The 14865-nt window shown below is 41.8% G+C and overlaps 1 protein-coding gene across 1 annotated transcript in view; it reads left to right on the forward strand.

The window, feature by feature from the left end:
* LOC143124796 (L-threonine ammonia-lyase) overlaps nucleotides 1-14865 on the forward strand; it is an 83678-nt gene that overhangs the window by 22658 nt on the left and 46155 nt on the right. The window contains exon 7 of the mRNA XM_076286493.1: nucleotides 2556-2631. Coding sequence (XP_076142608.1) covers nucleotides 2556-2631 — 76 coding nt within the window. The remainder of the gene's footprint in view (nucleotides 1-2555; nucleotides 2632-14865) is intronic.

Here is a 14865-nt window from a genome sequence, read left to right on the forward strand (position 1 = left end):
TGGTTAGATCTATCCAAGTGACCCTTCACTATGTTCTGCCCCCTTATTCACTATTGCTCCGACAGAGTCCGACAAAGTCTGATTTGACTAGAACTCTAATGGTAGCCCAAGAGGCTCTTTTGGACATCCAAGGACCTGATTTCTTTAGATTCCCGTATCTATGGAAGCCGATTTTTGCATTTTCTTTTTTATATATTTCCATGTCTGATGCTGTTGTACGTTTTTGAGTCGGCTAGTTGGGGCAGCCGTGGCCTACTGGTTAGCGCTTTGGACTTCGAACCCCGACCAGTAGGAACGGCTGAAGTGCCCTTAAGCAAGGCCCTTGAGTGCCGCTGTTGTAGCACTGTGCCGGCCCGGGATTGGTGTGTGCTTCGCCTCACTGTGTGTTCACTGTGTGCTGAGTGTGTTTCACGATCTTATTAGCGCTTCGGACTTGTAACGGAAGGGTTGCCGGTTCGAACCCCGACCAGTAGGCACGGCTGAAGTGCCCTTGAGCAAGGCACCTAACCCCTCACTGCTCCCTGAGCGCCGCTGTTGTTGCAGGCAGCTCACTGGGCCGGGATTAGTGTGTGCTTCATCTCACTGTGTGCTGAGTGTGTTTCACTAATTCACAGATTGGGATAAATGCAGAGACCAAATTTCCCTCACGGGATCAAAAGAGTATATATACTTACATAAGTCACTTTTATTTATATAGCGTATTTCACAAAAGTGCAACCCAAAGCGCTCCACACAAGACATTAACACACAAGACAAAAGATGCCAGACAGAGCGGCGTAATTGCCAGCGCAACCATGTCATCAAGACATACAAGACAGACAGACAAACAAAATTAACAAATAATAAAAAGTAAAATAAATAAATAAAATTATATATATATATAAAAATGTCCAATTGCTGGCATCCAACCAGCTGAAAAATGCACATGGGCAATGATGATTTGTGTGAAACAGAGCACAGCTGTGTCCATATAACAGACCAACCCGGAGGATTTACTGGCAGTCTGGAGAGCACTGGAAGCACAGAACAGTCTGAAGTCATGGGCGATCTCGGTGGGCTTTGACACTTTGTTGTTTCATTACTTCATTGTTATCAGAGTTCCTTCCTCAATCCAGACTCCAGACACCTAAAGTTAAATGCTAGCATGGAAGCTTGCAGGTCAGCAGCAGATCTCCCGCAGAGTAGACCCAGTGGCCTGAGCAATCTTTCAGACCAGACATTGGAAGTGCAGCGTTGTTCACAGACAGATGGAAGGATTTCAGGGGCCCAGCGACTTTTGCCCAAGTTCTTAACCAGTCAAAGCTCTATGGGTGAGTGGCAAAGCTCTTATTAAATCTCGATTAAAGATCGCCCAAAGACATGTGGGAGACTCCAAGGTCAAAAGGAAGAAGGTTTGTTTTGAAATTGAAACTGAGCTTTTTGGCCATCAGACTAGATGCTATTTTTGGCAGACACCGCACTGCACATCACCAAAAACACACCATCCCTAATTTGAAGCATGGTGGTGGTAGCATCATGCTGTGAGGATACTTCTCAACAGCAGGACCTGGAAGGCTTGTAAAGGTAAAAGTAAAATTAATTCAGCAAAATATATGGAAATCCTGGAGGACAATCTGAAGTCTGCAAGAGAAACGACTTGGGGGAAGATTTACTCTCCAGCAAAACAAAGAGCCTACAGCGAAAACTATACAGAAATGGTTTGAATGTTCTGGAGTTAAAAAGGGCTGTTCACACCCAATCCCCCTCCAACCTGGCAGAGCTTGAGTTTTGCAAAGAAAAATTGAGTAAAATTGCAGTATCCACATGTGCAAACCTAATTCAATTTCAATTTAATTTCACTTATAAAGCGCTAAAACATTACACATGCCTCATGGCGCTTTACAGAGTGTTAATTGAGACCTATCCACGGAGACTCCCCGCAGATGCTTTAATTGAGGTCAAAGGTACATCTACTCAATGCTGACTTGAAGGGGGTGAATATGCAATCGCTTGTTTTGCATTATATATTTTTAATGAATTAACATTTCTTTATAGAAATCTGCTTTCACTTTGACATTAAAGAGGGGATTTTTGTAAATGATTGAAAAAATTACATTGATCAAGATTCCATGTATAAAAGCAGTAAAAGTGGAAATATCCAAGGGGGGGGTACTTTTTATAGGCACTGTATGTGTATGAACTCATCTGCCTGCTTTTGAATCTCTCTTCTTCTTTTCTTACTTTCCTTCTACCCAAGAGATAGGGTTATATCTCTATCTTTCTACCTGGGTGGTCCCAAGCAAGCTGATGTTCTGCTCCCGATCCTCCTTATAAGGATGTTTTTCCTTGCCCCTGTCATCGTAGTGCTTGTCTTAGGGGCTTCAGGCTCTAGGCGGTGCAAAGCACCTTCAGACAATCGCTATAAATTGCTATAAATACACTTGAATTAAATTGAATATTAGTACAAGCATTGACATTCATTTGAAATAAAACAATTTAAATTGAATTAAGGATTTCATGGCCATTTTGAATATTACATTGTATGTGATATCATTGACGAATCTTCTGCTCCTCAGATCTGGTAGCACATTCCATGGGGACAAACTCTTTCCAGCTTGCCAAGAAGCTTGTGAACAAAGTTGTCACAGTGAGGTATTACATATTCAGTCATTTACTCTGACTTTCCACTGTTTATGCAACAGGTGATAGAGAAAGCAATATTAAAGCTGTGTTTGAAAAGTACATACACCATGAGTTACCTTACCTTATCCTAAGCGACCCACAATTGAGTGCAAGGCCAGACTGGCCATCTGGATGTTCTGAAAAGTCCAGAATGTCCAACACCTGTCGGCCCGGCTCAATGGCTCATCTGCCAAGAGGTGTCTTGCTTTCAAAATTAATGTGCTTCACTTGTAACCTGACCCTAGCCAGATGAATGTCGTTCCGTTTAGCTCCGCCTAGCTTCACTCACATCCATCTGGGACCTCTTCCATTGAGAGTGATTTCTGCAACCGATTTTATGGTACAGCCAATCAGGACGCAGGGCGGGAGTTTCATAGATGTGACATAGCGTAGAAGCGACTGTGAGACTGTTATTAGCGTCACGGGTTGGCTTTGATGTGAGTGGTTGAAGTAGCACGTCAATAGATGACGGACAAGTGGCTTATTCAATCATATGCAAGCATTTTTTGATTAGGCCCAACCTTCTGAAGCAACACTTAAATGGATCGGTTCCAGATGGATGAGTGGAGCTAGGCGGAGCGAAATTCATCTGGCTAGGGTCAGGTTACTTCACTTGGGCCTAATGAAATATATCACTAGTTCTACAATGCCAATTATCATCATAAAAAACTATCAACATTTGCACCATCACGTTTTCAATAATGCTGTATAGGCACAAGGAACAATGGAAAGGCTACAATATTGCCATTAATGCAACATGCTCTCCAATGAACTCTTACTGCAACAGATTAGCATATTCTCCTAGAAAAACGTCAATGTTACCTTCCTGTCTGCTAAAATAGTAAGTGGCCTGCTAATGCTTATCTCAAAAACAAATCTGGCAAAGAATGCTATGTTTAGTGGTGTTACTCTTCTTAATTATTTTTATAGTTTACAGTATACTTAATGGAAGAAGAAGCAAGGATAATGCTTGCTCACTTCGGTTACTTTGCCTTTTTGGCTTTTCAGTATTTCTGTTGTGTTTAATCATTTCATTGACATTAGCTAGTTTTTTTAAACAGTCATATAATGCAGATACAGCTGGGTTGTGTGTGCACCGTAGAAGGACTATTTGGAAAAAGTCCAGAGCCTCTTTTTCATCCCAGTCCATCCCTGAAAGAGTGTAAACTTATAGAATGTAGTTGAATTAGATTGGTGTAGACATAAGTGACTTGAATTTAAAGCATTTAGGTATGGGTGTGGAGGGCAATGAGCAGTGAAGGGATATGTGCTTTTTGATTGATCAAAAAACGGACATGCCACTGCGTTCTGGACCATCTGTAAGGATGGGAGCCAGGTTTCTCACAAGCAGTCAAGGTGAGAGATGGAAAGACCATGTTGATATTATGTTGGATTTGGCCAAGATGACCAGGATATCAGTCTGACTGACTATCGATCTTATTTTTTTCTAGATGTGGTTAAACTGAATCTTATACCATTAATAGTACTTCTAGTCAACTTATAAAATATGACTCATGCATCGGAAGCAAACTATTTTTAGTCATGCTTAGGCTTGCTTCTTCATCGAGAAACTAGCGCTTGTGTAACTAGCGCTTGTGTAACTGTGGATCATGTTGGATGATCCACAAATCCGCATTCATCATTTCACACAAAAAACGACACAAAGAAAAGCAGAGTACAAGTGCGAACAGAAATGTAATGTGTGAAGTTATTGGAATGGTAATACATGTAACCACCTTCAACATACTTGTGAAGACATTTTGTTTCAAGTGTGCAACAAATGTAGTCGATTTAGTAAGGGAGTTCATCGGTTAGTTGGTTAGTCGGTCATAGGGTAGGCTAAGCAGCCTAAACAATATGTTTGCAAAGTTAACTTTGCACAAGGCCATGGCATCTAGCATTATTATCATCAAGAGGTGTACTAACTTGTAGCCTACCTCCGGATTGCTTTGCATTGATGTGATACTTCAGACTTGACAAACTACTATGGTAGGCAACGGAAATTCCTTAGCCTACTGCAGAAAATAATAGAGAATGATTCTCCTGTGAACAGGAGTGGTCTGGGTGTAGGCTAAATGTTTCATTCACAGGACCAAGCAATGCTTTCTCATCTGCTACCCTCAGTCACTGTAGGCAGACTGCGCTGGGTCAAATGTCACTACGAAATGTTATTAATCAGGGATCATTTTTTAACATGTTTTTCTTTCTGTAATTAATTAATCGAAATTAACACATTATTTTGACAGCCCTAATATATATATATATATATATATGAGAATGTGTGTGTGTGTATTTAAAGTTGAAAAGCCTACATTAAGCATAATAATAATAATAATAATAATAATAATAATAATAATAATAATACTAGTTAGAACTAGAAAATCAATTCCAAGAAATTACCAGTGCATGAAAATGCAAAAGTATTATGTAAAGTATCATACAGAGTAAAAACAGATCATGCAGATAAATACAATGGTGTTGCTAGGGTACTCATGTTGGTTGCTATGGTGGTTGCTAGGTTGTTGCTAGGGTACATATGGTGGTTGCTATGCCAAATAAAGCAGTTGCTATGCTGGATGATAGGGTAATCATCTTGATTGCTATGGTGGTCGCTAGGTTAACATTGTAGTGGTGGCTGCTAGGTTGTTGTTAGGCTGCTAGGTTGTTGTTAGGGTAATTAAGATGGTTACTAGGGTGTTGCTATGGTACATATGGTGGTTGCTATGCCAAATAAAGTGGTTGTTAGGATGATCATATTGGTTGCTATGGTGGTTGCAAGGTTGACATTATAGTGTTGGCTGCTAGGTTGTTGCAAGGGTAATTAAGATGGTTGCTATGGTAATCATGTTGGTTGCTATGGTGGCTGCTCAGTTCACATTACACACTGACATTATAGTGGTGGTTAATAGGTTGTTGCTGGGGTACATATGGTGGTTGCTGTGCTGGTTGCTATGGTAGTCATGTTGGTTAATATTGTGGTTGCTAAGTTGACATTATAGTGGTGATGGCTAGGTTGTTGCTAGAGTACATATGGTGGTTGCTATGCCAAATAAAGCAGTTGCTATGCTGGTTGCTAGGGTAATCATGTTGGTTGCTAAGGTGGTTGCTAGGTTGACATGGTATAATTGATGTTGATAGACAGATAATTTAATGAATGTTGATAGACAAATGGTTGAATGGATGAATGAATAGTTTGAATTGGATGGATGGGAGACAGTTGGATGGAAGGTATTCTTGTTGAATAGAGAGAGACACAGAGAGAAATGGAGCCTAGTTGAGCAGATGGCTGTTGGAACAGCTGCAAATTAGTGTTAACAGCTCTTTATGATATTTTATAGAATGTCGATGGGGAAAATAAGCTTGTTTTTTGTTTATATCTCAAAAAGTATAACGTTTATAAAAATGAAAAGCTATAGAAACCTGGTCCATTAGAAGACCTACGTTACACAGTTTGAACAAAGTTTCAAGTGAAATAGCTTACAGAAAAAGTGGTCAGCGGAATAATAATTGAGCATTGTACATTGATTGATGAATAGATGAATGGATGCAGATAAATACATTGGTGGATATTGGCAAATAGCCAATCCAGCATAGAACCTTAAGAACAGTTGAAAACTACCAGACAAATTGTGTCAAGCAAGCATTGAACCTCCAACCTTCTGATTACAACTCATTTGACTTACCAACTGAGCTACTGTGTAATCTATGAATGCATGTCAGGATGTGCATCAAGAAAATTGAGCTTTAGGCAAACACAACATAAATGTGCTAATCATAAAGGAAGCTGATTGGCAAGACATGTGAGAAGAGGGAGACAGTGGTAACAGAGCTCAGGTGTATTTGGAACATACAGTAAGTTAGGAAATAAATTATACTGTATGTGTGTGTTTTTGTGAAATGTCTGTGAGGGTTTGTGTCATTTAATCATGAGATATTAGCTGCAAAGGGGAATTTAGAATTAGGAATCTAAAACAGGGGGATGATCCTCATTAATGTGTTGGCTTAGTACTGCAGACTCTTATATAACAATGCAGTCTGGCTACCTGGCTAAGATTGAAGTAAAAGTGTGCGCTGTATGCACACAGCGGCACCAACGTGAGTGCGGCGCACTCTGCTTTCGTCATTTAATTACATTAGATTCCATTGTTGTCAATACAACTCGCACTACGATTGTAAGCTACGATTCAGTTCTATTTTGTTGGCGCTGCTCAATGCCTCAATGTTCCTCAGGTATGAGCCAAAATGCAAAGTTGATCATTTCAGCTCCACTATAGGTGCAGTACTTTAGGTTTGGGGGTTTGAGTAGTGAGGGGTCTCTGGGATCATTTTGTGAATTTCCAAATTCTTTGGGCTTACAGTTTTGGCTCCACAAACTCTTTAACGGGGAGAAAATCTGATTCATAACTACACATGCAACTCCAGGGAATTACTAAATTGCATGAACATGCGGAAAATACAATGTAAAATATAATATATAGTTAAAACAGATAATACAGGTATAGTTACTATGCTGTTGTTAGTGTAGACATGGTGGTTGCTATGCCAAATAAAGTGGTTGCTATGCTGGTTACTAGAGTAATCATGTTGGTTGCTATATCAGTTGCTAGGGTGACATTATGGTAGTGGTTGCTAGGTTGTTGCCATGGTATATGAGATGGTTCCTAGAGTGTTGCTAGGGTAATCAAAGTGGTTACTATGTAGGTTGCTCGGGTAGTCGTGTTGGTTGCTATGGAGGTTGCTAGGTAGTAATTAAAGTGGACATGGATGCTTAATGGATGTTGATAGACAGGTCGTTTAATGGATGTTGATAGGCAGATAGGTTAATTGATGTTGATAGACAGATAGTTTAATGGATGGATGAATGGTTTGAAGTAGATGGATGAAGAGAAAGTTGGATGGAAGATGCCTTGTATCACTATTACTAGTTCAATGGAGAGAGACACAGACGGCCCATTTCCACTATGGGGTAAAACCTTGGAAAGCCTTGGACTTCTTCTATTTCCATGATTAAGGCTGAACCAACAACCTCAGGTTGTCCCTGGAGTAGAGCAGGGCCGATTTGGTGCTGGTTAGAATTGATTATTTGTATCTATGGATAGTGTTACGGCCTAGCTCAAAGGCCATAACCAGAACAAAGGAGGACAAGGGTCAACTTGTACTTATTTTATTTTACAAAAAACTTAATCAAAAACGAACAAAGATGTCCAAGTCATTATTTTAAGGAGTCAGTGTACCAGCGAAGTGCATGAGTGTGATATGGACTGAGAAGTGAAATTTGTGGATGCAAAAACAGACAAAGGAAAACTAGGCCATCCAAAAAAGCCCACGAAGGCCCAAAAAACAGCCCCGCAGCAGGGGAACGCCCGTGCCCTTTATGCATAGGCCAGTTAGCACCGACAGGTGCGCTGGCCACGCCGCTAATACCTGTAATGACAGAGACAACCAGCAGCAGTTTGGTGCAGTAAAACCTGACCTGGCTTGTATGTCAACTGGTAACAGCACCCTTACATCCAGCAACTTGTTTTTTTCTCTGCTCGACATGTGGCATGTGGCTGTACATTTTTCAACAAGTCGTCAAGCTTTCTTTGAGAAAAGACTGAAGGTGGCAAGGAGAAAAAAATATGCACAAATCATGTGTTTGTTACACAAACTACAACAAAACCGTTCGAGATAACAAATAAACATAATGGTAGCATCTTGCTAGTTAGTGTCAGCTAGTAAACAATGGGATGCTAACTATCCTATCGGAACGTCACATATTACCAACCGTCCCGTATGTCCAACCTTTTATGTGTATGTGTCACTTAATATTCATTTCTATACAAACCAAGATGGCGGATTCCTAAAGAAACGCAAGCACCCACACCTTAAGTGTATCTAAATGAGCTATGTACCAAAAATTACGTTTTAACTGTGACTCAAGAGCTGTAAACAGTCTTGTAAGGCTGTGTGTACAAATCCGGTTGGAGCTCCAGTGAAATTTTGAATTGCGACAACCATGAGAAAGGTTGGGAATAGGCACCCACCAGGCCACCACTTAACTCCGAGTGTGGTACACAAAATCAGATATTTCAGGCAGTGAAAGCCCCGGTAAGAACCAAACTAGATTTTGCTCAAATCTACACACCTATGGCTACTGAAAAATGTAAGGTTTATTTATCAAATGTTATTTTGAAGTATTAAAAAACATTGTTGTTTTAGAATTTTCGAACGAAATGGTTGGTAATTAGCACGTTTACGATACCTAGTTAGCTAACAGACTTCCAAATAATTTATAGTATTCAAATGACCAACAGTGTTATCCAGATATTATTCAGTTATTCACATTGCCAACACTGCTATTTTGATGGTGCATTATCAAGGGCATAAGGTGGGTCTGCGTCTGGTCTTTCTAGCATGGTGTGCTTAGCAACAAGTCTAGCAATGCAATGCAAATTAGAGACACTGGTGAGCCTTTTTGATCAGGGTAGATGTGTTGAGGGTCCAAGAGAGGTCCTCAGAGATGTGGACACCCAGAAACTTGAAACTGGTGCCAGCTCCACCTCAGTCCCGTTGATGAGAATGGGTGTGTGTATGTGCCAGCTTTAGACTTCCTGAAGTCCACAATGAGCTCTTTGGTCTTCTTGGTGTTGAGAGCCAGGTTGTTGTCAGTGCACCACGATGTTACAGTAGGTGCTGGACCTCCTCCCTGTAGGCCGTCTCATCGTTGTTGCTGATGAGACCAATCACCGTAGTATCATCTGCAAACTTGACAATGATGTTAGAGCCATGTACAGGTGTGCAGTCGTAGGTGAAGAGGGAGTAGAGGAGAGGGCTCAGCACACATCCCTGTGGAACGCCGGTGTTCAGGGTGATAGTTGAGGAGGTGTGGTTATCTAATATAACAGACTGAGGTCTGTTGGTTAGGAAGTCCAGAATCCAGTTACAGAAGGAGGTACTGATGCCCAGTTCACTGAGTTTGGTGATCAGTTTGGAGGCGATGATGGTGTTGAATGCTGAGCTGAAGTCAATGAACAGCATTCTTACATAGGTGTTGCTATTGTCAAGGTGGGACAGGGCAGAGTGAAGTGCCGTAGAGATGGCATCCTCTGTTCTCCTGTTCTGACGGTAGGCGAATTGGAAGGGGTCCAGTGAGGGTGGTGAAACGGTCTTGAAGTGGGCCAGGACCAGCCTCTCAAAGCACTTCATGATGATGGGGGTGAGTGTGACTGGACCGAAGTCATTAAGGCTTAATGCAGTGGAGTGTTTTGGCACCGGCACGATGGAGGTGGTTTTAAAGCACCCGGGGACAGCTGCCTGGGCTAGTGACAGATTAAATATGTCAGTCCAAACCTCAGTCAGCTGCACTGCACAGGCCCTGAGTACGCGTCCGGGGATACCATCAGGACCAGCAGCCTTACGTGCATTAGCCCTGCTCAGTGCCGCACACACATCGGTGGTGAGGAGTGTGAGGGGCACTGGTGATCTGCAGAGACCACAGCCTTGATGGCCACCTCCTTGTTGTCCCTATCAAAGCGGCCATAGAAATGGTTCAGCTCATCAGGCAGGGAGGTGTCGGTGACAGGGGGGGTGGAGTTAGTAGTTTTGTAATCTGTGATGGCCTGGATGTACCCCTATCACACACCCATTACTCTCCCCCCACCTAACCCCCATACACACACACACCATTTCATCACCCCCCCCACCACACACACTCCATTACCCACCCCCTCAACACCCCCCCCACACACACACCCATCCCCTCACACACCCCCATCCCCTCATCATCCCCCTCCCACACACCCCATTACCCCCCCCCCCCCCCCCCACACACACACACACACCATACACCCCCCCATACACACACAATATACCTTTTTAATTACTACTTTTAATGTATTCTTTAAAGTTGAGCTGCAGCTAGTGTGCTAGTGCCAGTGCTACAGTGTCACAGTCGGATGATGATTCAGAGTCAGAGGTTTGTGTGGTGAAAAAGGCTCGAACCCACCATTTTCCAAAAGACTGTTTGTGAGAATTCCGCTGGTTGCTTTTAGAAGACAGGAGGCTGTAAATAAGAGTGCAGATGAGGCAGAGATAATGTTGAAATTTAACACGGCCTACTTTGTTGCTAAGCAGGAACTACCATTCACCAAATTCAAAAGCCAGCTCGATTTATTAGTATTACAGTGGAAATTAGTAGAAATATTTGGTTAGCAACATTTTCTGGTTGCGCCCCTAAAATTTTCAGTTGGGGGCCACTGTGCTCCTAGTGAACAAAGTTAGTCTGGAGCCCTGGTACAAATAAACTACTTGAACTTGATTTTGAACTTAAACTTGGATACTGTTAGTGAGCCATGAATGACAGGTTTTTTTAAAAAAAAAAGTAGATCTTGTGGAAAGAGGACATGCTGTATTCAGACAAGCAGCCGTGGCCCACTGGTTAGCACTCTGGACTTGTAACCGGAGGGTTGCCGGTTCGAGCCCCGACCAGTGGGCCGTGGCTGAAGTGCCCTTGAGCAAGGCACCTGCTCCCCGAGCGCCGCCGTTGTAGCAGGCAGCTCACTGCGCCGGGATTAGTGTGTGGTTCACCTCACTGTGTGTTCACTGTGTGCTGTTTGTGTTTCACTAAATCACCAATTGGGTTAAATGCAGAGACCAAATTTCCCTCCCGGGATCAAAAAAGTATATATACTTATACACTGCCAGTGTAGAGTATGTCATCATCATGTCATCATTATGCTCTAGTGACAAGAATGAACTCAGAGTAGATAAAGCAGATGCTACCAAGGGGACAGTCATTGCTTGTGAGGCTTCTGAGATTGCACAGGACCAAATGGATAAAATGGGTCTACTTATCCACATGGTCAAGTTATTGACTTATCATACATGCCTTCAATTAGAAATGTAATTTGTTAGCAATGATAGTGTTAAAACTGTAATGAAAAACTACCCTGGAAATCCAGAGTTCTCACCAGAGCACAATTTGAATTTGCTCAGCGAGTCACTCTGACAATCAGTAATGATGCTCATGCTCTTGGAGCAGAGCTGCACCAATAACATCAGTCTATATGATATAGGTGCGCCAGAGGCGAGCTAAACAGATGATGACAGCGCTGTGACGTCGAAGTCCGGAATTAGTCAGTAAAAATTGGTTGTAGTGTTATCCAATTGTGTCAAAGTCCGGAATCAGTCAGTAAACATTGGTCGTAGTGTTATCCAAGTGCCAGTGATATTTTCAAATGCATGCTAGGTGCCGCCCCTCGAGTTAGGCCATTTTCATTACTCATAGCCAGACCCTAATAGCCTGACGAGCCAGACCCACATTAAAATGTAGGGTCTGGGCACTCACCGTTCGCAGTGCTCAGTCCGAGGGGTGGGATAATCAGTTGTCTTTCAAATTCCCTCTGCACGCAATAGGACAGCGGCAGCGCTATGAGTCCCATGCGTTTCCCACCAGCGGAGCTAGTTGGCTAGTTCAAACGTTTGCCAACTTAATAAAAGCTTAACTCGTGTCACACTGTTCGCCAGCAGCAACATCCATCTTATTTGTTTTCAAGTAGCAGGGAATTCAAGCCAAACTGTTGCAACTCTGCCATCAATCATTATGTTAAGCCCACCAAACGACTCTATACGATTTCATTGGCCTGATTAAGTTTCGATTTCTGGAGCTCACAAACCAACGGAGAGTTGCTAGACTAGGGGCGCGTCTAGATTTCTAGGCTAAGACCCTAAATATTTCTAGATGGGTCTGGATTTCCAGGCTAATGAAAAACAGTTATTAGAGGGGATGCATCCCTTCTATTGAAATCCAGTGGCTTACTAAGTGTGCTTGCTTGCAAAGCAGCACACTTATTGTTCTTCTTAAGTTTTATTATTATTTTTCCCGTCTCCCTAATTTTTTGTCAGCTCTAGCGCCTAGGCCCTTTGAGACAGAGACACCGTTCCAACTTTAAAAGGTCACAAATTTGACGTACATTATCCTTGGACCAAGCCTCACAAAAGTTACCAGAAGGATTTTTGATTTTCGAAAGCGTTCGCCCGTCACAGTCAAACGAAATCGGCGGTGAAGCTCCGAAACAGGAAATCGTCCATATCTCAGGAACACTGTCACATATCGATACCAAATTTTGTATTTGAACTCGGGGCTCCAATGTGAGGGTGCATAAGCTAAAAAAAAAAGAAAACATTCCAAAAGTTTCCAGCATTTGGCAAACCACCACCCGTATTTGGTAACTATCACCTTCCACATTTGCAGTTGTACATCTATGACAATGCCTTCCAAGTATGCACAATGTCTCTGGGCAGCCACAATGTCTCCGGGCAACCTTGCCCAATCATGAATTCCTTGCTCAGCCATGGGATAGTATGGACTTACGAACTGAAATGGCAAGGAGAACATTAGCTATTTATTGCTGATGTAGGACAGTTATTCTCACATTGACGGTATTCAAATTTAATCTTTCATTATTGTTAAATATCATGATGGGAGAGTATTATTAAAAATGTTACAAGTATGCAAATTCATATGTTTACGGGCATTTAGGCATGGCATTCTGGGCCGTAATGAACAGTGGTCGGCAGCACTCCATAGGCTACGTATTAATATGAATAAGTGTTTTTTGTAAACCTAGGGACAATAAACAGCTATCTCTGTTAAAAACGAGCTGGTAACCGCTCATTGAAGAGGGAACTATGATAAAAAGATTGTTTTCCTAAAAGCATGGGGTTGACGAAAGAATACATGGATTTCTATGCAACGTCACGAAAACATGCGTGCGCAACCAAGAGGCAGAAAACACCATAGAACAGCATAGAGCAATGCAAAAGAGCAAAAGAATAAAATGAGTTTTTGTGCTGAAAACTGCACCAATTCGAAATCACGATGGTTAGAGAATGTTAAATATGTTCAATATCCCTAACAGAATGCATGTCTTCGCCAAAAATGACAAAATACGATGTTATATTAATAATGCAAATGAACGGCAAACTTTGAAATATAGTTTGAAATGAGAGGTTATTATCATTGAGACAACAGGGGTATACAAAAAAATCTGATTGTAGCTTACAGCAGCCGACTATTTAGGTTAAGTTTATAATCTTGTGGACGGCCACCAAGCGTCTTCTGCCCCACGTCTGCGCGCGCATCGTTTTGTTGGTAAACGGGAAACCCGTGTATAAGCAGGCAATGTCCAAGGGGGCAGGCGAATTCCCGGAAGTAGAAGCATCGATGTAGCGGTGGTTATCAACTCTCTGCTAACCCCATAGAACGCCCATCCATTTAGGATTTTTTTGAACTCCCATAACTTCATATAACATATATCATGTGCCGATATTTTAGCTTCTGTGTTATCTACATAAACAATAAAAGGCAAAACAAGACTCGACTACCTCGTACGTAACGTTAGGTTCCCGTAAGAAGAATGTTTAGCATGTCCGGTTGAAGGGAAGCTAACGCACTGAAGGGAGATAACCGTATTGTTTGGATAAGAAGCGTAGTCCAGCCAGCACGGAAACTCGTGAACAAAGCTATGTAGCCTACAATAGCATTGTAGCCTATGTTAAGGTAAAGCATAGAGGCAAGTAAACCTAATGGAAAAACAGTAGTTTTACCGTTAGGTAGTCTAACGATAATCATTTCAGAGGTTTTCGATGGATTGACGTAGGTCAGAAAAGTGGAAAGAAGATTAGCCTCAAGGCTATAACTTTTTTGTTTTGTTTTACCATGTTTTTGAAGATGATCATGTGTGGTAGTTTCAACATTAACACGACTTGATATCACTTGTGAGGATGATATTAATAATAATACATAAATAAATGTTTAACTTTGATGACTTTGAAGGCGAAGGAAGTGTGAGAAGAATTTCTGTGTAGCCTATCTATCATATGAGTTACAAGATTCAGTTCTATGGCTAACGTCACGAAGTTAAGTGCGAGTCTGCGCAGTACTGGGGGGACCAACTGAAAAATGACTCAGTACCCTCCCATTGAGAACGACGGAGTCTGTTCGTCCATTTCTTTTACTGTCTATGGCAATGTCACGTTAATGTTAAATAGCCTACATCTGAACGCTAGGTGGCAACGTTATATTACATTTCACTAGTGTACTTGAAATACGGTGTGAGCTTCAAAAGTAAGGAAGGGGCAAATATTATGTAATTTATCATGGGAAATTATTGGAAATGTTATTTCTTGTTTATTCTAATTGCAAACCACACACATCCATTC

Source organism: Alosa pseudoharengus, unplaced genomic scaffold (genome assembly GCF_046254945.1).
Source record: "Alosa pseudoharengus isolate Yale_2024_CS ecotype anadromous, Long Island Sound unplaced genomic scaffold, YU_APseudo_1.1 YU_APseudo_1.1_scf_15, whole genome shotgun sequence".
NCBI lineage: Eukaryota > Metazoa > Chordata > Actinopteri > Clupeiformes > Clupeidae > Alosa > Alosa pseudoharengus.